General features: G+C 39.1%; 1 protein-coding gene across 8 annotated transcripts in view; it reads right to left on the bottom strand.

Annotated features, from left to right (window-relative positions):
* Window positions 1–12,376: 12,376 nt before the first annotated feature.
* The window catches only part of PLPPR5 (phospholipid phosphatase related 5), a 218,906-nt gene continuing 204,686 nt past the window's right edge, over window positions 12,377–26,596 (bottom strand). For 5 of the 8 annotated variants that reach the window (XM_069022612.1, XM_069022611.1, XM_069022610.1 and 2 more), the window contains 4 exons: window positions 25,372–25,548; window positions 23,628–23,747; window positions 17,904–18,031; window positions 12,377–14,622 (listed from right to left, as the gene is read on the bottom strand). In XM_069022612.1, the coding sequence (XP_068878713.1) occupies window positions 14,529–14,622; window positions 17,904–18,031; window positions 23,628–23,747; window positions 25,372–25,548 (519 nt within the window). In that variant the 3' untranslated portion in view covers window positions 12,377–14,528. Of the gene's footprint in view, window positions 14,623–17,896; window positions 18,032–23,627; window positions 23,748–25,371; window positions 25,549–26,596 lie in introns of those variants that run through there. The other 3 variants (XM_069022615.1, XM_069022617.1, XM_069022613.1) reach the window with 2 other exon arrangements.

Genomic DNA, 26,596 nt, shown 5'->3' with positions numbered 1-26,596 from the left:
AACAAATTACATTTAAGTATGTATTTTTAAAATAGTAGAAAAACATTTTTAGTGACTGGATCGTGATAGCTTGTGACAACCACTGAGGATGTAAGGGAAGCTGATAGGGTGGTCAACAGCCACAGAGCAGGTTAAATACTTCTTTTTCAGCAGCATCACGAGGGTCACCAACCTGGCCCTGAAAGTCAGCATCCCTGCCTATAGGAGCCATTGCTTTGTTTTACCCCTGAGAGAAACAACTGACACTGGGAGAACATAAATGAACATCCATGCTGTGATGTGTGAGCAATCAAAGCAGAAAGGGTTCTCCATCCTCTGACGGGTCAGCCCTCCTGCAGTACTTCCTCTTAAATGCTTGCTCAGTAGCTGTGGGATAAGTCACAGGCTTTTCTTCCCAGTGACTTGCCCAGGTTTCCACACAGGTTAAAAAACTCCAAACCTCCAACCCTCAGCCTGCATGCCAATAAACAAGCTCTCCAAACTTTTTCTTCTCTATTCTCCTCTTCTTCCAAAAGATACTCATCAGAACCGGAAGTTTCAAGTCAACATCAGAGATATTGGAAAATTAAGCCTTGTGTTGTTTTCTTTCTGGTTTATTCAAAGACAAGTAGGGGCAGAAATATTACTAAATTACTTGTGCTAAGTGCAGCAGAACTAGGTTTCCCAAACTGAACATTGCATAACTCTTTCCTGTAAGCATGTGAAATATCCTAATGCACACTAGAGTCAAAATAAAGATTTCTTTCCTTCAGGAGCAATATTCCAATACGAAACTTAAGAGCTTTTAAAAATCCACAAACTATGATTTCAAGAAAGGGCTCTTCAGAATCCATGGATCTGCCACTTAAAATGCTCAAATGAATAGCACAGACTCTGCCTTTCATAGGCACACCAAAGTTAATCTACTGAACTCCCACTGCAAGCTAAAGCATTTGACATTTGGTTTCTACAGCCTCTTTTGCAAATCCCTCAGCTATGGTATATAAACACCTTTTCCTGGCCAGAAGAAACAGCCTCCTGCAGAGACTATTTTATGGCCTAGCAGGAGCTGGGTAGTCTTTGACATTGTGGCCAGCACAAGCACCTCAGAAGGAAGAAGCAAGGTCACTCCATGCAGGAGAGCACTCCTTTCCACATCTGTCCTCAGAGCACATGCTAGAAGGGGGAATTCAAGGCCTGCCTTCAGAATCAGAATTCAAGACCTGCCTTCTCCACCACGCTGCTGGAAGGAGGTATAATCTCTGCTTTTATACTTATCCTTCCTGGGAATCTTTCCAGGCTAATCTGTCCTTTACGGACTGTTTGGGTCGCCTCTGCCCTCACTAACTAAGTGATGAGCCACTCATTACTTTCAGTTCCTGCTGGCTGTGTCCAATGAGCTCATCAAGAGCTTGAGAGAAATCCAAAACCTCAAGCTGAGCTCCTCAGCATGTCTGGAAGCCCTTCACTGTGTCTATCTCATAGCAATGTATTGCCACAGCCCAGCATCCTATGCAATCCTACTTCACTGCATAAAGCCAAAAAAACTAAGCTTTTCAAGCTGACCCTTGTAGGATCATTCCAGCATCAGCTCATAACTGCCAGCACATTAAGCCAAAATCCAAATTCTTAGCCTAATATTAGACTGCTTCATCCGGACATAAGCACATTCAAGTAGACATGGGCAGTTAATGCCTTTGAAAAAATACTAATATTTGAAAGTTAAAATGCATTTGAAAACTTTGGCCCAAAGACAGGAAAAATTAAAATTGCTACCAACAGTTTGGAAAAGCCAAAGTCAGCTGTAGCTCACCTAAGCTAGGTCTACTACCATCTGTTCAGGCCTAAATTCAAGCTTATAGTAATCAAAAAGAGATCTATCTGTATAAAAATAGCTATTAAATAAACTTAAATACTTTTAGAAGTAATGTAACTTCTTATAAGCACTTAGAGAACTTCACTGACTTTACAAAATAATAAAGAACAACTCCATACTAAACTCAAATTAGAATGTGATTTCTCTATGAAGAATGACTTTCAAAGCACAGGCATCTCATTCTTATATGCACTGATTTCCAGACTGAATGTCCTGCTTTAAACATACTTTCCATATTTCCAACACTGTATTCCCCATCTATCCCCCTGTCCTTTCACACTTTACAATATGTTTCATGTAATTACCTGACTGTTCTTCAGTTAGTTCTATTTTTTATAGTTAGACAGATACCAAGGTGTGAGAAAAGTCAGCAACCAATCTCTGCCACAGACTTCAGCCAAACCCGGAAAGGCATTGCTGCATTGGCTACAGAATATGCAAATATGAAACCCAGTAATCTATTGATGCCCTTCAGAATTAAGTTATGTCTCTTCCTGCCTTTACACGGAGCTTTCCTTGCAATATTTCTCCTATGGTTCTTCATGCTTTATGAAACTGTTTCCAAACAAGGTAAACACGAGGCAAATTTCATGCTCAAAAACCAGTCTGGACACAGTTTATGCACCTGTCATCCTTGTGAAAGCTTTCTAAGGACTTTGACAACAATATCCCCTAAGCTAGTGAGGCCAGACCACCAGCCAGCACCATGCTGCTGGATGCTGGGTGGCTGGCTGGCCCAGGGCAACCTGCCTTTTCAGCCACTACCATTTTTGCCCAGTGACCACCTAGAACTGGCTGTTTCAGTGGTGGACAACACTATACCAGATGGAAGAACAGGAAGCAAAAACTCTATCAGTCTGTTGGTGGCAGTGAGTAAATTAAGCCAGGCAGAACATACTTGGAGCTTAGCCAGAATACAAAATGTACTACAGATTTTCTCATCCAAATGACTAAGATCTTGGATGACAAATCAGGCTAAACTCCATTTAGCAAAGGAAATAAGACAGCTACAAACATATCTGCAACTAAAGTGACCTTTAAAACACAATTTTTGAAGAAGAGGGGAAGAGAAAGATGGGCTCAGATCTTTTTGCTGTTGTCTGCAACATCCTTCTTTGTTACTAGCTGGGGGGACATGGAGACCAGGAGAAGAGAGAAACAGGAACAAGAGAAGTGCTCATTTCTAACAGCTGCTTCTTTGCTGCTGAAAAGAGCAGGTTTACAGAGGAGTAGAGTCCCAAAGGCAATAAGCAGTTTTTAATTACAGTCAGGGGAAACAAGCCAAGGGACCAGGTCCTTTGCTATCAGAATTAATGCATAAGGATCAAACTGGTTGCTTTTGCTGAAAAACAAGTCAAACTGCAATGTGTTCTGCTTACCTGGGTGCCCACACTGGTCGATATCCAGCCAACCACAATCCCCTGCTCATTTTAAACATCAGTTTAAGCATTAAAAGCAAGCATATATTTGAGGGTTCTTTCGATTGTTTTAGGATTGTGGTAGGTGAAAGAAATCAGAACTCAGGAAAATCAAACAACTCTTGAATGGTATTTTTGTTTTGAGGAAATACAGCTTTATATGTTTCCTCTATGTTTAGTCTTTGTCATAAGAGTATCCAGTAAATTAACAGAAAGGAGAAATGCATCATTTTTTTTAATTTTCAAGAAAATTCAATGTATTTCCTGTAATTTTCCTGTCTGCCACCAATTCTTAATGGTTTATTATCTGCCAACTCAAGCTAAGATTTTCTATTGGCAGGATCTTGCATTTCCACTTCCCAAGCTTTGGTTCATTAGGCTAAGTCTGAGGGCAGGTACTAAAAGATGCAGAAGACAACTATTAAAGAGAGAAAAAAATTCCTCAGTTCCTCCAAACTGAACTTTCACTTCTCTGGAGTCTCCTAGGTGCTTCAGAAATATCTGGGGGCTGGGAGGTGTGGCAGGGAGCAGATTACTATACTAGGATGAGAAGAAGATCTCTTACCATGATGTTGATGATGTTGCTTTTAGATACCATTGTGACCAAATGCTTTAATAGAAGATGAGTGTGAATCCTCCTATGGCACCTTCTTATAGCTATAGATTCCTATAAAGCTGAGTACCAAATGGAGCCCTATGTCACTACCCAAAATGCACTCACCTGGCCGTAGAACTTTTTCCTGATGTTCCTTCACCCTCTGCCTGACAGATCTTGCTTCTAGATTCCAGAAATAAATGAGCAGCATGAAACATCAGAACTCTGATAACTAAAGTCAAACTGTACCTAAATTGCAAGTTTGTCTAGAAGCCTCTAATCACTGCTGTAATTAGAAACTGTAATGCTATTATCAACAGTTGAAATTTCTATTGGTCAGGTCATAAATTGAGTGATTTTGTTATAGTATCTTTTTGTAGGAGCATGGGTATGTGATAAGGGAATCGGGGAATGATGGATTCAGTAGTCATCACCCCCAGCTGCTAAGCTGTTTTTTATCTAGCTGATATCAGGAAGTCCTGCCTGCACAACTGTATTCAGCAAAACTCCACTTGATTGCTCATAGTGATCATGATGAGCTCCATTCAGGGAACAGCGGGTCAGAAAACAAACCCCTGTTACATAACTATAATCTATAAATACAGTAAATTTATACTTTTGTACACTGATCATATACTGCAATTTCCTGCATAGGATGGCACAGCAAAAGGCTCAGTCTCAGAGAAAAGGCAGAAATCTATTTGCATTTCTCTGAGTTTCTACATTGTTTCTTCAGTGAAATATTTGGAAAGCTCCCTTTTTGGCAGAGATTTTTTTTGGTGATTTTTCATCTGATGTGCTTATCATGGTTTTACCCAGCAATCAACTGACTACCACAGACCCACTCACCCACTGCATCCCCACTGGTGAGACAGGGAGGAGAATCAGAAAAAGGTAAAAACTGTAGGCTGAAATAAGAACAACTTAATAATTAAAATAAAGTAAAAAAGGACAAAACAAAACAAAAATCACACCCCCAAAAAACCCAAACATAGATGATAATAATAATAACAACAAGAAGAACGGAGATGAAAAAAGTGAGGATTAAACCACAAGAAACACATGTGATGCACAACACAATTGCTCACCACTCTCTAACCGATGCCCAGCCCATCCCCAAGCAGTGGTCAGCAGCTCTTGGCCAACTCCCCCCAGTTTATTTACTGAGCATGATGTTCTGTGGTGTGGAATATCCCTCTGGCCAGCTCGGGTCAGCATTACCAGCTCTGCTCCCTCCCGGCTTCTTGTGCACCTGTTTGCTGGCAGAGCATGGGAAACTGAAAAAGCCTTCATTTAGAGTGAGAACTTCTTAACATCTAAACCATCAGTGTATTACCAGCAGTATTCTCATACTAAATCCAGAACACCCAAAACACAGTTACTAGGAAGAAAATAAACTCTCTGCCAGCTGGAACCATAATTTTGTAAGCTTTTCTCCTTCAGAATCTTAATATCTAAATATCTCTTCAAATCTTTAGACAAATTTCTTGCTCCTTTTAAATTTATTTATTTATTTATTTATTAGTTAATCAATTTTATTTTCATGCCTTCCCTCTTTCACAGAAATCAGGCCTTCAGCAGAATAAAAGATGCTGATATATCCTGACTGCTCCTTCATGTTTTTAGACTGGCTGGAGCACCCCAGTTCTATAGCCACTATTCCAGGTTTGCAAATACTGTGCTCAGCAATGGGATCCAAATGTCTCCTAGACATATACAAGTGTCTACAGAAAATGTGGATAACGCTTAAAGGTCCCATATGGGATGAAAGTCCCTTTTATAAGGTGCCTTGCAGACTCAGATACAGACAATTCATACTGCAAAGGATCTACAGTCTAACAGATATGAATCACACCACACTTGCAGCCAGATGTGTAGTAAGCAAATACAGTCATAAACAGTGCTACTTCTGTTGTGTATTGGTCTTTGCTAAAATACAAAGTAAAAAGGAGTTAACAGTAGTGAGTAAAGGGAGGGAGTGAGACAAGGGAGAGAGTCAACATTGTGTTGATCCCTTGGCAATGACATGGTCAGTGGTTTCTGAAGGATGGATGTGACAGCAAATGAGGTGATACGTGCACTGACACAGCAGCATGTTGCAGATTGGCACATGGGGTAGACAACAGAAAATGGAAGTGTCAGGGGCCCTCTCTATTTCTGGCATTACTTACTCCACTTGGACCCCACTGACACAGAAACAGAGATGTATGGGCAAAACACCAAAATACAGCTGTTACTGTGACAATAACACTGAATATGAGAGCAGGACCACACCTGCCTATGCCAGAGCTTCCCAAGTCTCGTAAGTGACTGTGCCACAAGAGCCATGAGGACACTGCTGCCCAGGACAGGAGGTCTCTCCCTGCTGTTGGAAAGTGTCACATTTCTCCTTGCCCACACCTCTGCACTGAAACCAGCACTTAAACCCAACAATAACAGCAGCTGGCAGAATTTCACAGTTCCACCACTGACACAGCGAGACAGGAGCCAGGTGTTGAAAAGTGCAAGGAGAAGGTATGTGTTTATCTACGATGTACTGCAAACCAACATCAAACAATGAGGAAGATGAAATGCTTAAACACTGCTGAGGTGTAAAACTCAGCAGAGAGAAATGGCATTGAAGGGAAATGGAAAATTTTTGATGTCAGGTTAATGTATGCTGCCATCTGGAACTAAGAGCATTATAAAAGACCAACACAGAGAGGTGAATAAGTTCAAAAACTAATAAAGAACAAGAAACTGGTGTAGGAAATACAAGACTTCATATGTTACAGAGAATGAACAGAAATCACATCTACCTCATACTCACAGAATAAGGCAAATTGAAATCCTATTCTGATAACATACTGTCCTGGAAAAGGGCTATGCCAGGACATCTGGAAGATTCTGGGAGCCATAGCTGATAAATTCTCATCATAATTCTAGTCCCCATCTGGCAGGTGAAAGGGCCTTCCCATATTCCAGGGCTAATCATTAACCACTTGCAGCCTCTTGCAACAACCAAGTCTGTAAGGAAGAACAATACCAATCTAACAATACAAATGTGCAAACACTCATCAGCAACTAAAACCATGGCATGGCTTCCCACAGCATGCTGTCCTGCTGAAGACATTTGCTACCCTTTTACCCCAGCAGGAGGAAGCATGGCTGTGTACCTCAGCTCTAGATACAAATCAGCAGTGACAGGGGAAGGTGCAGCTCTCCTGTGTACTCCTCAAATGAAAAAACTGTTTGCTGATGGTCTATAAGCACAGGCTGGAGTAGTGGCAAGAGCAGAGATGTGCAGGAGAGGTGCACAGGAGAGGAGGTACAACTGGATTTGCAGCAGGTGGCCTACATCTGAGGTCTAATTCAAAGCCAAATCAGGGTGGGGTACGGGTTGCCTCTCAAAGCAGGAGGACACAAGGTGGCTGTCCAATTTGCAAATGATAAAAAGATGAAAAACCAGCATCCTCTCTCCCCAACTCCCACCTAGAATTAAACAAACCAGAATCAACAAGAGCACTATCTAGGCCTTTCCTGACCAATTTTCTTTCCTGTTATATTGCAGAAGGTATGATACACACAGTCTTGAACATCTTGGCTTTCCCATTAGTTTTTGACATGTCACAAATTCAGGCCATATTTGTGCCTATGAACATGATGGTCAGGCAACTCCCTGTGGGATCTGCAGTGTCATGAATTAGTCTAGTATGATCAATTTGCTTTACCAGCTGTGTAGGAAATTCTTATTCACTGTCCATAAAGTCATTGCAAGTTGTAGCCTTTGAAATCTGAGTTGTATTCAGAATTCTCTTTACCTTAAATTATCTCATTCACATTTATTATCCAATTTTCATCACCACCCTTCATTTTTCTTCTGAAACAATCTTATTTTCTGCTGTTGCTCTACTACCATTAAAATAATTGGTACCACACCACATTTTTCTATTTTTATATTCATACCTGCATCAGAAAAAGCAATTTTATGCTGGCAAAGGCCTAAGTCCAATTCACTTGCTGGTTATTACACAATGTGACACAGCAGTATGTGACATCTACTGAGAAATACAAATGTCAGAAGCAGAGTCAGAAAGTGAAGACTGGGCACAGAGCCATGTAGCAAAAGGCAGTAATGCAGGTATACTAAAAGCTAATGAGGATGAAGAAGAAAGCCATATTACTGTTCTCTTTTGTGTTAACACGTATACTTCTCAGCAATCTTCCTTCCAAACGAAACCACAACCACAGTGCAGTGAGTGGGACATTTGAAAATCAAAACACATGTGATCAAGCAAGTCATAAAGAAACTCCTAGGTGACCAAACTCCTGTGGTGTCTTCCACCACAGTGCTCAAGACTTGTAGCTCTTCCATTGAGCCCATAGAGTGATTCTTCCCCTCAGCTATAAGAAGCTTTTCATTTCGGGTTTATATACAGGTAGAACTGAGTTTACAATCCCAAGTTTCAAAAGAAACTACATCCACGAGAGAGATTTTCTTAAGCTCCATATGCAGGTCACCAGGTTCCTGAAGAAAAAGTCCATTTTATTAATTTTATTAAAATGCAGTATACAGCCTTTTACCTTCAATATGCAGGGAAGCCAGGTCATCAGGCAGAAAATAAAAGGTAGCAGCATAGTTTCCAATGCCATGGGAGTATCAACTTTGCTTAATCTGACGAAGAACTAAGGATCAAACATCTCAAAATTATCTGTTCTTCTAAACAAAATGTTAATTGAATGAAACATATACACTGTAAGCAGGCATTCCCCTAGGAGACCCAGGATGACAGAATTCTGCCACATAATCAGTTGATATCAAGTCTCCCTACTCATTTGGTTTCCTGTAAAGATGTAGCGTGGGAAATCTGTCACCCTCCAACTGACAAGAAATAGTTTGTTTAGTCTTTCTATTCCCCCTCTACTGGGCTGGTGTTCACTGCCTTTGAGGGTGACTCCACAGAATACACCTAATACAAAACCAACGACATTCTATGTTTTTCTTTGTAAGATTATATGCTCCAAGCCAATATCCTTACAATGTTTTGTCTAAATTCCCAGGGGACAAAAAAAAAAAAAAAAAAAAAAAAAAAAAGAGTATTAATCTCAAAAGAAGATCTATCACCTTGTCTTGATAACATTGTAAACTGCTGGCAAAAGGCAGGGGTCTTATCTTCTTCCTAGTGTTTCCTCCTAGGACTAGCTTCAAGTCCCCTGTCTTCAAAGGGAACTAAAGGACATTTTATTTTGTTTTGCTAAATAAGCACTTTATTCTCATCACATCAGACTTATTTTTAGAATATTTGAATAGAATATCTTTGTCAGTTGCTACTTTATAAATACAGGTTGCTAAGGAAGGAACAGTAGCTGCTTTTCCTTAAGCAACAGTAGCAAAGAGTATGAAACAGCAGATGATTTTTTAGCAGAAACAGCAGACTAAAAGCAGCAGTTTTCTTCTACTGCAATATTCAAAAAACACAGAAATGCCATCCACTAAATATTAATATTTTATGTTAGAAAAATACAGCAAATCTACCTCAAATTGGCACACCTGCTAACGAGTATAAGAAGGCCTTTCCCCTGCTTCTGAAATTCATCCTCTTCTCATTTTGTAGCTCTAGTTTTTCTTTTACTGTTGTAGACATGTTCACTCCCTCATTTTTAGAATTATTTGCCTACTTTGGAGCAATCCTAGGAATTCACAGCTCAAGGATCTTGCACTCAGAACTACATTAAAGATTGCCACCAAGATTACAAGTTCCCTGCACCTGCAGAATGTATGTATTTAGGTTTAACATTGATATGTAGGGAGAAAAGGATTTGGTTTCTTACTTTTGTTTATTTTGCTTTTATTTATTTTGCTGTTTATTTTGCTGTCAGATGAGAGCACTGGTGCCAAGAATTTGGTTTTAGGGACTCAAGATCTTTACTGGGGCTTCTATGCCCCTGTTTTAGAGAATGGATTCAGTAATTCTTCAGGAAGCTGACTGCTGCACGCTGTTCTGGCTGTAGTCACTAGGGGAAGATATTAAAACAGCAGACTACTCCAGGGGAAAAAAAAAGGCTTGGGACTTGTCCACACAGGGGACAATTCAGGATGGTTTATCTGAATTAGCTAGAGATTTGCTGTGGATTAGTTAGAATTATATAAAACCGCTGGGTGCAAACTTTCATTCAGTTGTCCTAATTAAATTAGATTAACCTACTTCCAAATGTTTTACACAGCCACTGACCACAGACCAGAGTAAAAGGCATGAAAGGGTACCTAAAATGGTCTGCTGATGAACACAGCCATGATCCCCTTATGCCTTGTCAATACCACATCTCACAGCAGTACAGACTATCAAGAGCTGACAACTGGAATAGAAGAAATTGAGTTCAAGGACACGATAGGCAGAGAACTGGACACCAGCTCTCAGAAAACAAGCAGCTGTAGCCTGGGCACAGGCTGGTTACAGTGCTTCCAGCTACAGCAATCACCAAATGCCTGGATCATGGTATGGTTACAGGCAAGTGGAAGCTAAGCACCTTGGAATGACACCTCACTTACCTCCAGCTTGTCTAGGAGAGCATCAGCAGACACAGGGGGCAAGTTTCATGCAGGATATGCTGCAATTCCTAGGATTCTCTACAGAGAAAGAACAAGCTCCAGTACTGACAATGGAACCAAGCAACTAATCCTCTGTGTTGGAAAGGGACTGAGGCTTCATGATGAGGCAAATACAAGCAGCTTAGTATGAACAGCAAACCTGTTAGTCATACCTTGGTCTGGCAACTGGGCAAGTGCTGAGCAACCAACCAGGCTTATCACAGTCACACGAGGGCTTCAACTCCCACCCTGGCAGGGGTCTTTCTGGGGTGTTCACAGGGTCTTCCTCCCTGAACATCAGGTCAAACCTGGAAACTTTAAGAAGGTTTTTCAGCCATCTTCACACAGGAGAGGGTGACAAAAAGGCAACACTGTGTTATAGTGGAAAGTCCCTAGTGGCCAATAGCAAGTGTAAAGCTTTCACAACCCTAGGCACACAGCAGAAGTTCAAGTGGGCAGAGAGACTGTAAAGATTTGCTTTACTTTCTTTTGTGGAAATCCCTGAAAACCAGAAGGCCTAGAAAGTGGAGGAGAAGGCCAAAAGCTGGAGCCATTCTAGGTCCTCCTTTAGCTTTCCCCTTGTCCAAGTGAGAACCAGGCAGCCACTGGCTCCAGCTGCAGTCATGCTTGTAGTGCGCTTCAAGATCAGTCCAGTCTCTCAGGGGTGCTTGAGGGGAGAAAGAAAGTGTTCATGCTGGTGTACAGCAGGAAAATCCAGTATGCTGGGGTTGAGGCAGCTGTCAGAGGCAGAGCTGGGTAAAAGTGCTCTTGATGTGCCTGGAGGGAGGTGCTGCAGGGCTGAGAGGTCTGGAGGTCTGCTCGCCCTTCTGCCTCCAAATGCTCCTGAGTGTCCCCAAGGCCGAGGCCATGCAGATGGCCAGGGATGTATTTGATCAAAACAGACTCAGTTTATCTGCTCTTAAAATGTAATGCACTCTGCTTTCTGATGGCAAGCCTCAGAAATTCCAAAATTAGACTTCAAAAGAGTATAAAAAGCTCCCTGCTAACATAATGTGCAAATGGACTGTTGCACTTACTGTGATCTTGGGCAGCAACAAAATTAGAAGGCAACAGCAAACAGTAAAGAAAATTGCACCTAAAAAATACCAACATTATCCTCTTTTAATATATATTGTTAAAATGAACATTTTTAAAAGCTGAAGAAATGTGAGCCCGGATGCTATCACTGTATGTCTTATGCAGTTCCTGATTATAAACGAACAGCAGAATCCATATAAGAGAATCTAAAATGGTATGGATAGGAGCCCAGCTGGTGTCCCCATATGCCTTACAAATTCCATTTTTAGGAACACAGCAGCATATAACATTAGGGATGCTTCTCAAACATCTCATTTATAAATAGAGCAGAGTTGTTTCACTGAAGTACACACAGAAAAGGTCCACAAGAATAATAAAATCAGTTGCATTCAAAACCACTGAAATGGTTCAACCACACTGTTTTCAGTAGGAACCACTCTGTACCAGAATATTCCTTGAATAAGGAATGATGCTTGCTCATCACTGGGATTTTTTTTAAAAGCAATCACCAAAAAGCCATTTTAGTAAAAAAGTGCCAACTTACTTTTGTTTTGGCAAACTGTTCCTACTGAAAGCTTTTCTAGGTCCAGAATGGAAGAGGCAGAGAGTTACAGATCTGAGAGGGCAAATTCTTGCCACTTCTGAAAAACTATCAAAGTAGTGTCTTGGAGCTTGGCCGGTCCACATTCTGGGGAGAGTGGTGGACTCTGCAATACAGCTCTTCCTCACATACTTTTCAATTTCACCAGAACCACCTCTAAGGGAAGGTAGTTAACTGTGGGGATTCCTGGTTAATCAAGAAAATATGTCACCAAATGCAATTTACATAACATCATCATTTTGTTATATGCACACTATCAATCAAATGTACGTAAAGCAGACATCTAAAAAAATACACTACATATGAATGAAAAATTATTTTATTTAAAAATACATTATACAGCAGAGTGTCTCTCTTTTTGTTTTCTCACTGCTGGTTCACAGAGATAGTATGATAAATTTAACCCAAATATTTGACTGGGAAAGATCCTGAGAAAGAGACCAGTTACAAGCTGATGATATACAGTACACTGAAAAAGAGTCATCTCTTTTAACATAAAAGAATCTCTTGGTAATCTTATAAATCAGATATAAAAAATGCAGATTTGCTACCATGCAAAAATGAGTGAAGATTTCATTTAAATCTGCACACAAAAAAATCATTAGTACCTTGGAACCTAACTAGCTAGACTAAGAGCAGGGTAAGTGTGTCCAACACGGTGATACAAACTTTGGATCTACTACAATTTTGTAAACACAGTTGATAGTCTAATAAAGGTGGATTTTCAATCACCTAAGTAACCTAGTTGTAGCTAAGGACTCTATTCTAGGTCTTTTCTCCCCACAGATATATTTCTTCAATCTCTTAATTCTCAGCTTAGCACAATGACTTCGTGGCATATCTCTATTGCACTCAAAGATGACTTGGCCTTGCCCTGTTTGCCAAGCACTCTTTAGGTAGTTGTAAGAGCAAGTTTGCCAAGCACTCTTTAGGTAGTGAAAGCAGAGGTTAAAACAAAAAGTAAAAGCAGGCATTACCTGATGACTACGTGAGAATGCATTAAAATTCATCATAGAAAAAATATACCTGATTCTACATCCTTGTGTTTCAAACATACTCTAACAATGATTAATGCACAGGAAATACACTGAACTGTGGAAAATTTAAGGCCTAAAATACTCAACAGCCTGCACTGACCAATAGTATTCTCAATGTTTCTATAGTGCTAGAGCATTTTATCAGCTCTTGCCAGAGGAAAACTCTCTGGCAGATGTTAAGAATGTCTTCAGCATTTACAATATTCAGATCCATTTGATGCTCAGTTTTCATAGGACAACTTCACTATGAATAGTCAGCAGATCTGTCTTTCAAAGGGGAGGCTTAATCTGAGTATTCACAGCAGTAACAGAGATATGGTAACACTGGCTGATGTTGAAGAAAAATCAATTCGTCAACACCATGCAGACTGGCAGAGGGGTTATTTTTGTGGGTTTTTTGTTTTGTTTTTAAGAATATGAGCCTGAAACACAAATAGAGATAAAAAGCTTTGTGGAGAGAAAGTCTGCCTGTCCTGGTCACTTAGGCTGAAAATAAATTAATTGAGCCATTTTGGTTTTTCCATGAGTTTTCCATGAAAATAGAGAGTAGCAACTCAGATGAACTTTTCTCACTAAGCCAGTGACCCTCTTCTTATCTTAGCACCTGTTCTCCCAGCATTGTATCAGGGATCACAACAATCATGCAAAGATGCAGGCTTCCTTGGATAATTTGTTTAAGTGATTTATGAATAGCACAGCTTCCCATCAGATATGCTAAGCTAAGAACGGAGCCCTTAACCTTTCATGGGACATCATTAGTAATAAAGAATATATCAAAGATCAAACTTTCTATATTATTTTCATTTCTTTTAACCTAGATACATATATATCATCCAAGACATTCAAGAACTACAAAACAACAATTCAACTACAAATATGTCAGGAAAATATCCAAATAAATAAACTTTTAATTATGATACAATACTTATTACAGTAAAAATTGGCATTTTTTTCTCTTCAAAAGCAGAAGCACCAGTCTTACATATAACATACTGTTTGAATGATATCTTACATGGAATACAGCGTAATACAATGTGCAAACAGCATTTTCATACAGAACATAGTATTTGTCTAGTTTTTATACACTGAAATTGCCTCAAATGGAAACAAGTTCATGCTGAATTAAAAATGTAGATTTTAAAAATCAAAGTTAAATCAAAATACAAAGTACTGTTGGAATAGGTACATGAACCATTAAAAACAATGAGAAGCCAAAATAGAGGGTAATGTCAGATAATTAGTGCTCAGTTTGTCCCATTCCATCATAAAAGTAAACAGTTAATATTTTTGCTAGAAAGTAAAGTGACGTTCTAATATTTAAGAATTCTTCAAAATGTTGGTATCATTTTAGTGATGTAAAAATCAAGTCAGAAATAGGACTTCTAAAAATTTCTTATTTTTGATACACTGCAAATATCATGTGTGGGCTGTGAAAAGAGATGAAGTCCAATGGAGTGAATATACATCAGCGTCAACATCATGTGACTTCTGCAAAGGCCGTGATGTGGTTCTACGAGTTAAAGGAAAAACAAACAGATAAAAACCACAAAACCACACAGATAGACAGCAGTCACCATTGTGAAAACTTTTGCCTCCTGTGCTGGAAGGGCAGCCTTGTACTTAGAGACTATTGCAGGATGATGTAAATAAAACTGATTTTCATTGCAGTGCTCTCACTCACTCCCATAGCAATTCTTAACTGCTGAAAGACTGGATAGGGAAGTATGCTGAACAAAGTAATTAAGTGTGATGGTTCTATTATATTTTAATTTTAGTTGGTTTTGGTTTGTTTTAAATTAAGTTTAATTTTAAATTAAATGTGAATAATTGAGTTAGCTGTACTTTTATTGCTATGTTATTCATAATTGAAAACAAAATTCCTAGGAATTAAAATGAAAGTCTCTCACAGATTATAATATTCTATTTCAATGTAAGTACAATTTTAATATTAATTTTTTAAAGATTAATTTATCCCCATGAGCTCAATGGCACTGAATCAAGAAGCAAAATGCTTACAATCAAGTTGCATTTGGCAGTTGAGAACTTACATTCAATTTTTTTTTTTCAGAATCACCAGTGTTGACTTGCAATCTAAGAACATTTTCCTCTCTCCTTCAATGGGACGACTCTTACGAACACCGAGATGTGCATTGGAACATGAACATTCTCTGTGCCACTCTAAAAGCCCTGCAGCACCCCAAAGAGCTTGGCTACTTTTTCATACTCAAGCCAAAGCAAGTGGCTCTGCAAACACCTGAAGGTGAACACTCAGCCACACAGTGATGTGCAGGATCCAAAGGAAGCATATTTTCCCTTTGGGCACACAGTACCCTTGACTGCCACCATTTTTTACAAAAACATGCTGTGTGTGAAATTAGTAAAGGGAACCTTGATGTTAAGCCATGTGTTTGTTCCCAAGCACAAGAATGCACAGAGGGTAAAGCACCATGCAAAGCACTGCAGATTTTTCTCATCTCTGTGCCTCCTGGAGCAGATCAAACTCAGAAGAGAGGAGTGAGCTGAAGAGGAGGGGGATGTGGATAACTTGAGGAGAATGGAGTCTCCCACTTTTTGCTAAAGAAAAGTCCTTCAGAAAATCTCTTGTCACACACCATCAAAAGTGTTGGAGAGAAACAATGCCCACCATATAAATTTCTATTTCTCAGTTCTTTAAACTGCCTGAATATTTGTCTATCAGTCTGAGCAGGGGGAGACAGGCAGGCATCTTTGTTTTTCACATTAGAGAGAGGAAATTAGAAATACCTTGATTCTCCAGTATCAAGGCTGCTTGGAGAGCTACCCCATAACCCCCCCCATCTCCAAGCCAGGCTGGCAGCTTTGCTCCCTCTCTCCCTGTGCCATAACTGTGCTGTGTCCAGGAGGAGAGGCTCTCTTCCACCTTCCCTACAATATACATTTTAGCTCTACCCATATTCTTGCTGTATTTTAGGACAGCTTTCACAGAAGAATACTACTTAATAGTGAGCATCTAGGTGAGCATCTTCCCCCAAACAGAATTTATATTTTAAATTAACACCAATAATTACACCATAGCCAGATTTTTCAAAAATACATTAGGAAAAAAAAAGAGTGCAACTTTCTATGAAAATGTTTTCAGTAAAAAATAGTAACAAATGTTATTGCTTTCAGATTTTGATTCTGCAGAAGAAATGCAAAATTAGACTTCCTAATTAGAAAAAAAAAATATAAACTCCAAGCATTTTGGTTGGCTGGCCATCTTCTGTTTTGAGTATACAAAAGATGATACAGCAGGCAAACTCAATAGCTCTGGAGTTTCTGTGAGGCTATTATGACATTTTCTTCATTATATTTACCTTTAATCTTTATTTAAATCTGAAAAGTCATCCTGTCAACTTAAACTAAAATTAGTCACCTTTTTCATAAGTAAGATGATCTAAAAATGAGGAATTGGAGGGGAAAAAAGAATTTGTCTTTATTTTAATCAATTCTTTCAAGTCCTGCTATGTGCCATCCCTGTCTCTAAGCGACACACATTTGTCTGTGATGCACAGAACCAAATACTCTTTCATGTGGCATTAATTCAAGACTGGATAACTATTATTTAGGGAAAAGAGAATGTGGTTCACACACCTTCCAGCTATACTTCCAAAATGGGCAGGTCACCATCCCTGGGAAGACATGCAGAGCATGGGATATAATAACACAGAAGAAAATCCCCCTTCCTCAATAAGCCCTCAAAGAGAACTGCTAAGCTGCTGATCATGGACCTATTGATTTGGACCCTACTGAAGGCCTGTCAATTCATTTCCAATGGAATCAGCAGGGCGATGCATAACTAGGTCAAAATTAATCACTTGCTGACGGCAAGAATCACTGAGACAGATCCATGCAACTGTCTGGTTATTCATGCTTTTTCACACTATTGTCTCAGGCAAAACTACAAATAAGCCTTGCTGAGACTGCAGAAAAAAACCCCAAACAAATAGCATCCCTCTGGAATAACTGTTTCAAATCTTTTACATCTGCTTAGATGTACTGTGACAAAGTTCAGAGTGAGACTACTGTCAGCAAACAGATTCACACAGATGCAGGAAGACAAGAAAAATCCATGCACAAGACCTCAGCTTCTCCAACTCCATGGGAAATTATTTTCCCTACACTTCTCAAAAGAATCAGAAATGCTGAGGGTCTGCTCAATGGAAGCAGTCTCACAGACAGGCAGACCAGCATTTGTACCATCCATTCTAAGAGAATAGTACCAGGCTGGTGAGCAAAGCATGCATTGTAACTGTGCTCTCACACCACTAACAAAAGAGGAAAAGCCAAAGGCTAAGCCTTGAGTGCAGGTTTCTGGGGGAAATGATCCACACCTGTATATCTTCTGTTAAGCTTTATTAATTGCTGTTGATAAGCAATGCTATAATGTCAAAGCATTGAAAAAATACATTAAAACTTTTTGTGACTTGCAGTTTTCGTTATATATTAAATATTTTAAGCTTAATTTTTTTTGCTTTGTTCTCATGTTTGCAGTTTTCCCACAGAAGAGTTTGTTAAATAGAAAAATACTACTGTAGTACTTCAGGCAAATGACAATTGATCAAACAATAATAATAATGTTATCATACACCTCTCTGAGTCAGAAGAGTGTATTTTCTGCTTTTACTGGACAAATGAGAGTTTTAGTGCAGAAGGATGCACTGAGGTGAGGTTCCCCCCTGGAAGCACTGCAGCCCTGCACAGAAGGCCGGTGCCGCCTTTGCCCACCGCACACGCTCCCTCGGTGCGCTCCTGCACACACACGTTCATTGCCTTAGAGAAAGGTGCTCGCAGCGCTCCGTCCCTGATATCCAGCAGAACCACCTAAGGATGCGTGCTTTGAGGGAGTTTCCTTGCAAAGGAGCTTCTTGGCTGTGACTAATACCTTGATTCTGCAACACCTACAATATGTACGTTGGAGGAGGTCACACTGAATATATTGTTCCACTTCCCATGTTTAAGTATTATTTTATTCGAGCATTAGACGTAGTGATCACAGTTTGCATTCAGTCAGAAATAATTCTTGTAAAATGCCCCAGAAGTAGATTTAAGCAGAAGAGTAGGACATGAATACAAATTTAAATGCTTGACATTGAAACAAAACTGCTTATGATTTTTTATGAGCTGACTCTCCTGGGTATGTGTTAGTGGTATGTGTGTAAAGCAATGTGGTATTGTATCTCCTTTAACAGACTCAATTATCAAGAAAGAACCATTATGCCAAAAATTGCCTATAAGCTAATGCAAGCACATGGGCTCCCATCAAACCATACTGGAGAAACAAGTATGGACGCCTATGCATGCTTTTGGACATCAAGCACTACAGTATTTGGATATTCAAAATATTCAAAAATATTTTGAAGCAATAGAAATGGCTACAAACCCCCTCCCCCAACTGCCCATAGTATGACGAGCTAAAGCATCTTTGTGTTTTGCTTTTAGCTGTGAGCTCAGTGAGAGGCAATCTCCCTGGAGAGCTGCAGGGAGCAGGCCAGGCTCCCCAGGCCATGGTGCTGTGTGCATACCAGTGCACATAACAACTAAAGACTTGGTACCAACTTACCAATGCGTAAGACCAAGGAAAAAGCAGTAACTCTGAGAACTAAAATTTTCTGACATTGTGAACAAGCTGTTCTGTCTCTTGTGAATAATCAAGATGAAGCGAACAGAAAAAACAATACACCTTAAATTGTGAAGAGGAAAGCTTCCCCAGTCTTAAAAATACTGGCAGAATCCATTGCAATCTCTACACTTACTATTGCTAAAATGTTTTATCACCATCATTACCTTTGGCACATACACAATAGAAAAATAATTACTGTGTCAAACTCAAGAAGATTTCTGGGACAGTTGACCCTGATAGTCACTAAAAACTAATATGATGGGCAACAAGAATGTCACATACTGCAAGAGGAATTTCAAAAACCTATGACCATTACCACTTGCAAATGGCAGAAGGAGAGAGCACCTATTCTATCTCTTTTGAGTTCAGTCATGATGGGTAGTCAGTTCTATGGAGGAGTGTAAGAAACCTCATTGTAACAAGGAACAGTGACTGTGTTTGGGAACATGGCTTGGGCACTGCTGACAGAAGTAGCAGTATGAAGGAATGCCAAGCAGAACCTTGGGGAATAAACGCAGTTTAGCTGTCAAACAGAGCACTGCCAAGAACCCACTGTGCAAATAAGTAATACTGAATAGCTACAGCAAGCACTGATAATCAGACACAGTAATTATCTCGTCTCACAGGAGATGAACTGCAGTGCATCTCCTAACCCAATGCTTCCTTCTGAAACCTTGTATCTCAGTATTCTATCTACTGTCTCCATTAGTCCTGAAATCCTCCATGTTGTATTTGTATTTGATATTTTCAAAGCTAAAATACTTAAAACACATAAGGCTAGTAGAATCAGAAACTACTACAAGACGTGTAGGAGACCTCTGTAAGCCCTGGCCAATTTCAGGTGACTTTTGCATGAAATAATGTCAGTCTCCCCTGAAACAGAAAACAGAATTTGTGACTGCACTTTGACAAAGCTGAACTTTCAAACTCTTCCAGGTACTATCCAGAACATCCCCATTTCTCAGTAATTTCTGCAAAAGAACAAGACTCTCTAACCTGGACTGTGGTAGGATGAGAGCTTCCTCTCTGTAGGAGACTGCCAGCTAACTGAAACACCAATTGTCTTGTAAGACATGAAGAAGGTCAGGGACAGAAGAGAAAAAGAAGCAGATGAGTGAGTGATGAGGTTTCTTGGCTTTCATTCTTTTCATTAATTCTGAGGATGATTATAGTTAAGGTAAAAGCACTAAGTCTGCACTGCTGAGCAGGCTCTGGCAAGGATTCCTCAAGGAGACACTGCAACTACAGCTTATTTGACTGCATGAGTACCCGTGCAGAACAGCTAAGTCTCTGCATGCACCACAGTTAAACAGAAGTGTCATGCAAACAGTGATCTAACCTTGTCTCTAAGCAGCAGAGTATTACAAGAACACTTATACCTATTTAAGTGCACTTCAAACATAGCTAGACCTCCACCAGAACTCAGACAGTGGCAGCACGGTGAGCATGCCAGGAGCATTTGTTCTCCATGAAGAAAGCACTGGAATAGCAAGTAGCAGATCTGGAAAGAGCAAAGTGATGTGCTTCCAGGTCTGTATGATGCATTGTGTGCTTACTCATTTATTACAAAATAGCAATGAGTGGGGTCCTATCTGGCAGGCATTTCTAATGAAGTCATTCTTTAAGGTGGGAATTTTTAATTGCTTGCTCCCAGATGCCCATATAGTTACTATTTTTTAGTACCAGTCACATAGTTGCATTGCTTCCTGCTTGTACTGCCTTATCCTTTGGTAACTTCAGACAGGATTTGTGCTACTCTTAGTAGCTAATTTCTGACAGTAACCTGTCTTTAATATCGGCAGAGGAGCGTGCAGACTGAAAATAAGGAAAAACAGTTTCAAAATGAGCAAAATGTAAATCTACATGCATTCAAAATATTGAACTGGAAGAGTACTGACTGAAATGTAGTGAAAAGCAACTCACATGTGTCTCAAGAAGGAAAAGGCAAATAGCACACAAATTATTTAGCACCACTCTCTCTCCAGTGGAGAACAAATGATGTAAACTAAGAAGGGAGTTAAAAAGCAAAGACTAATTCAAGAATTCTTGTAGCAATGGTAGTTAATTGAGATCAGCTAACTTAATTTAGACCTCAGTTCCCTAAAGTATTATTTCTTAGTGCCTTTTATTTAACACGGTCTGTCTTCTATCTAAAACTTTAGGTTAAACAACAAAAAAAATAGATTAAAAAAAAAAAGGAAAAAATACCTATGGAAACTTAAAACCTAAAGCACTCACATGTAAGTAACTTCTTCATCAATTATTTGCTATTTACACTTTATGGAAGTGGAAACAGAAGAAAACATTTCTGAACAATTAGCAAAGTCTTCACCTTAGTGTCCTTGCATCCCATCCTCTCTGTCTGGAAAGGAAAAAGGCTTTGCAACACAGACAAGGATGAACCCATAAAATGAGATCTCAGCAAGTGGTATCACCTTGCAGTCATTCCCCAGTTTAATTATCTAGAGAGAAGTTCCATGACAGTAAACAGCTACCATCTACTGCCATAAGAATATGGGTTCAGAAGGAAAGCAGCTCATTCATATAATAGCATCCTGGACAGTTCATAAATGGCAGAGGTTATCCTAAAGCAGAGCAAACATTATTCCTGCTGCCATCCTCCCACACTCAAACCAGGCAGAAACATGAAGTTAACATGAAGTCTTTATCCCCAGAAAACAAAAATTTAAATTTCAATAGCCAGAGAATGTATTACCTATGATGGCTTTTGAGTCACAGAAATGGCTTCTATTGTACGAGAGCCTAGCACGTAAATAAAACATGCTTTTATTAATGTGGCATGTTGCAGGCCAGCTGACAGCTTGTTTTGTTTTGACATTTTACAGAAAATTTACAGAATGGATTATTTTGAAGATACACATTCATCATCTAAATGCTCGTTCAAGCAAATGAGACTCTGACCTCCTTACGACAAGATATCAGTGGAAGTAGCTTAGACATATTTGGTTCAAAAAAGGCATGTTAGACCATTCTGAAAAGAAATCTTCTCTCCCTTCAAGGAAAGGAATAAAAACCACAGGACTAGCAGCAATTCTTACTAAGGAACAACTTCCAACACTTTCAAGTAAATAGGACAGACTGGGAAGTGGTTGAAAACCTTTCTTACGTTTAACATGAAAAAAAAATCAGAACTAATTTTGAATTAAAAGAATACCACAGAAAAATACTTTTGGTGCCCTACCCAGTGTAGAATTGTTTACTATCTTCAAATATGGGCAGAACTCAACAGATTTTAACGAATAATGACAGACAAAATCACGAGAAAAAGTAAACCTTCCTTTAAACTCTGCATTACTAGTTTAAGGTTTCTCCTTGGTAAAAGCACCTCAAGTTATTTCTGTATCTGGTTATGCTATCTATTTCAGTATTTTTTTGCTCATAAAATTGGTCAGACAACCTTACCTAACACATAGTACAACATCATCTTCAAAAAATATAGTGTTACCACAGTAAACTAAAATAAATTTTATTGTGACACTTAAGCAAAAAGTCTTGGCAAACCCAGGAGACTATCACTAGCATGTCCCAGCCTAAAATCCCTGTGCTCTGACAAGAGATGATGGGAATAGTGCAGTTACTGTATGACCCTTATTACTCTCGCTCCCAAGTGGGTGCCCTGTCCTGGGGCTAGCATGTGTGTCATACATGAAATCCCTATTTGTGCTTGGTCTTTGCATATTAAGTGCTTTAATTAATTTGAGCTTAATATTTTTAAATTGAATGTTAAAATCAATCCATCAGTCCAGGTACACTAATCAAGTTTTTATGGTCTTCCTGTGTTTACTGTATACTTTTACAAGTGTTTTAAGATGTGTTGGATGTATTTTTTTGTTTTACTTGTATCTTGGTTTCAAGGCAGATTTTAAAAAACCCCAGTTGCAACAAACAGCCCAGCCCCCATAAGCACATGACCCTTATCTCAACTAATATCACCCCTCTGACCAGGAAGAGCCATTGGTGGACAGAGATGGTCTGTCAAAGGGAGAGCACCAATCACCTTGAACCAAAGGGGTGGGCTGTGGGCGGACTGTGGGCGGAGCAAAAGCTATAAAAGAAAGCAAAAGAAAGACACGTGCCCTCATTCTCCTTTCCTCTCCAGCTTGCTAAGGCAGTGCTGGAGAAACCTACCCCTTTCTAGGGGCTTTTAGAAATAGATTTCTTTTTGACCAGCCTAGACTGCAAGTTTGTTTTTTTTCTCTACCTGAGGTTCAGAGCTGTCTTAAGCCAAAGCTCCTGAATCCCTGCGCTCCTGGGGCATACTTCTCGAGCCATCAGGACCTCCAATTTTTATATTTTGTTAGGTTTTTTTTTGCAATTTTTCAATTTTTCTGTTTTAATAAATTGTTTTAATTTCTACAAAGAGTTGTCTCATTCCTCACAATGTGTCTGATGGTATAAGACCCACAGCTGATCCAGAAGAGACTGCATCCCATGTTCCACACCAGGCTGAGGACATACCACAAACAAATAGGATAAATGCCACTTGGATATGAATTGCAAAGCCCCTTGGGCCAAGGGTTGACTTTCTTTCTTTCTTTCTAAGCACTTCTAAGCACTGTGGACTATCAGGCAGCATATTAATCAAACTTACTGGAGGAACACAATGGAAAAGGGCCCCAGATCTACTCAGCCTGACTCCATGGGCTTAGCAGCAGCTACAGCAGTAAAATGATGACATGAAGAGCCTCCTAAGGGGTGCCACTGAATTAAATTCTTTCCTTCTTTCTCCTTCACTGACAGGTCTCTTTATTTTAAATCTGATTACCTTGGCACTCTTGCCAGGATAGCTTTTGATTATCCTTCCAGGAAAGCAGCATTTTATTTAATTGTTTTTTTAAAAAGTCAGACATTACCTTTTCTAAAGGGCTTTCTACTCTGGGTATGCTGATCATGGGCATCTGGGCCAGATTATCCAGATGAGAATGTTCATGTTCTGGCTGACGTCCTCTGAAGTTATTTACCACACAAACAACCTAGAAGGAATTAGAAGATAAACAGAATACCTAAGGAACAACTCATTTTTTCAAGCTTTGATCCTGAAAATTATAATTAGGCAGAAATGACACCAGCTTTAGTCACAGCTTTACAGTAGAAAGACTGAAATGTGAAGTTCGTGTTTTACAGAAAATCCTTAATTAATATTTCAGGACAAAAGACTTTCAACCAATTTATTGGTACATGCATCATTTGAGAACCAAAAAAACTCTTATCTAAAAGAAAATCCATTACTAAGGCTGCATAATAGAACACCAATTATTATCAATGTCATGAAGAGATGTCTTGCAGCATCACATGGCATTAACCTTAAACTCCAAGGAAAGCCAATGGCATCTCACTTTTGATCAGCAAAAACTTTTTCAAATGGAGAGTAAGAAAGGGAATAACAAGGCAAGGACCATTCCCAAGACTGAATGTAACTCCAAATCTGCTCAGGGCAGAAGAGATTCTCACACATGGATTTAGGAATGTGATATGTAACAGCTTGTGCTTCTACTAATTCCGACACTCAGCAATGTTTGCAAACTGCATTTTCTTCAAAACACAACTAAATTTGATGTCATGCTACTCAAAGGAGTTTATGCAACATAAATCACAAAATATAAGAAAAAATGCTGGGACAGATTTCCTCTCTATTCTGTTCTCTTTTATTACTTTAGGGGCACGAACAGAATGGAAAAACTTAAATATGAACAACCAAATATAACCCTTGGACATTTTGTGTGGAAAGGAACGTTTGGAAACACAAACAGATGTATTTTGAAGGAGACTTGCAGCTACCCTTGCATGTCTAGGAGTGAAAACACCCACCTCAGCCATCCCTGGGAGGGTTCTCAGCCAAAGCACGATTTCAGATCCAAGATCTTGAGACCAAGACCTTGCAATCCAAGAATCAAGCTCAAAAGTATTTTCATGGGGAAAAAGTTCAAAGGTGTATTTAGTATTATTACAAGCTGTCAGGCAGTCAAGCCTACAGGCAGTAAACAGCAGTGACTGTTCTATTCTATAGTCTTGCACTGCAGATACTAGTGAAGGTGATTAATAGATTAGAAATAGTTTTCTGACACAGACAGTAGTCATTGGCAACTGTGATTAACAGTCTGGTTTTGGAACACAGCTCCAGAAAAGGAAAAGGCTAAACAAAGATTTTTTTGGTGCAGAACAATATAAAATTTCAACATAAATCTGAAGCACTATGAAATAAATTCATTAGGGTTACTGTAAAGCCAGAAAAACAAATGCTACCTATTCTCTGATCAGTGTGGGTATCACTATACTGAATTTAATACTTTATACATCAAATCATAACTATGTTATTCTGAGGAATATATACTTCCTGCCAGCAGGGCTTGCTGCAAAAATTACTGTTTGAAATGCTACAATCTGGTTTATATGGAAATCAAAAGAGATAACTGGATCAGTCCTTTCTTGACTTCACATTTCTGAGTTTATGTAAATATTACTAAGGAAACTGATGACTAATTAAAAAACCTAAGATGAGAAACATGTCTTGTTATTTAGTTGTCTGAAGGTTTTTTTAGAGATACAAGCTTATACATTGATTTTTTTCAAACAGAAGTGACACAGACATACACTTACCAAAAATACTGCTATAGATATTCCAATTATAAATCCTGCTATTACATCTGACCAGTGATTTCGATACTCTGCTACTCTGTTGATTCCAGTAAGGAAGGCCAAGCACATTAAACCCAAACACAGAACAGGTTTTGCAAGCCTTGTTCCTCTGGCTTTCACTGTGTTGGTGATATACATCTGAAAATTAGAAAGGAAGAAAGTGTAAGACTGATGGATATCTCCCACTAATTGGTGAATAACAGCTCTATATTTTGTTTGAACAGACTACGTGTATTTGGCTTTTTTTTTTTTTTTGCAGAGTGGGGGCAGGGTGTAAAGAAACTAGGAAATAGAGTAATAGATAAAGTCATAACACCCTTTTCCTCGGGATATAGAAAAAGAATCAGACCATACAGGAAAACTGCATTTTATATGAACCTGAAAAGCCTACAGAAAACCAGGCAAATTGGACAGTCCTATCCAATTACTTTCAGTCTGTGTATTTATTTATTAATGCATAGAAGTAAAGAGACTGATTTTTCACTGTGCAGTGTTGACAGTAATAGAAAAATATCTTTACCTTGAAGTATTATTAGTGCTATTACAAGCTGCCAGGCAGAGTAAGAAAGGGAATATATAAAGACCTTGTTTCTATTAGCAAAAGCCTTTCTTACTTATACACCACTTCTTCATGTGACTAATTAGTGATTTGTCAAAAACCAGTGAAAAGGTGAAAAAACAGTGTCAAAGAGCAACTGAACTAAGTGCCAGCATCTACTTTTATAAATACAGTGTAATAATTTCAATCAGTGCTGAACTAATACAACCCTGTGCTTCACACAAACCAATGCAAATGCTGCAGGTTTTATGCATCAGACTAAGAAATTCATTTGCCCTGCTGCAGTCTAACTCTCCCTGAATTAAAAGCACTGCCTGATAACAGAGCACCTCTTCTACCCTAAGAGTGCATTAGTGACTATCAGCTTTAACCCAGCACTTTCCAAGCTCTGATGAGCCAATGGAAGAAATTAATACCAAATATTTGACTTTCCATTCTCTGGAATCTTGGCATTAAGACTGCTTGAAACATCCCTCCTACCCACCCTCCAGAAAAACAAAATTATACTTCAACTAACAAGATTTTTAAGAAAAAAAGTTTCTACTCTCTGCAGAGGATCTTTCTGTAATTAAACAACTGAAACCCCTAAATCTTCAAATTTTAGACAGGATTTAAGTTTTTGAACTG

This window comes from Aphelocoma coerulescens, chromosome 8 (genome assembly GCF_041296385.1).
Source record: "Aphelocoma coerulescens isolate FSJ_1873_10779 chromosome 8, UR_Acoe_1.0, whole genome shotgun sequence".
Taxonomy (NCBI): Eukaryota; Metazoa; Chordata; class Aves; order Passeriformes; family Corvidae; genus Aphelocoma; species Aphelocoma coerulescens.
Note: the sequence above shows the minus strand (reverse complement) of the source record. Positions and strands in the feature narration are given on the sequence as shown.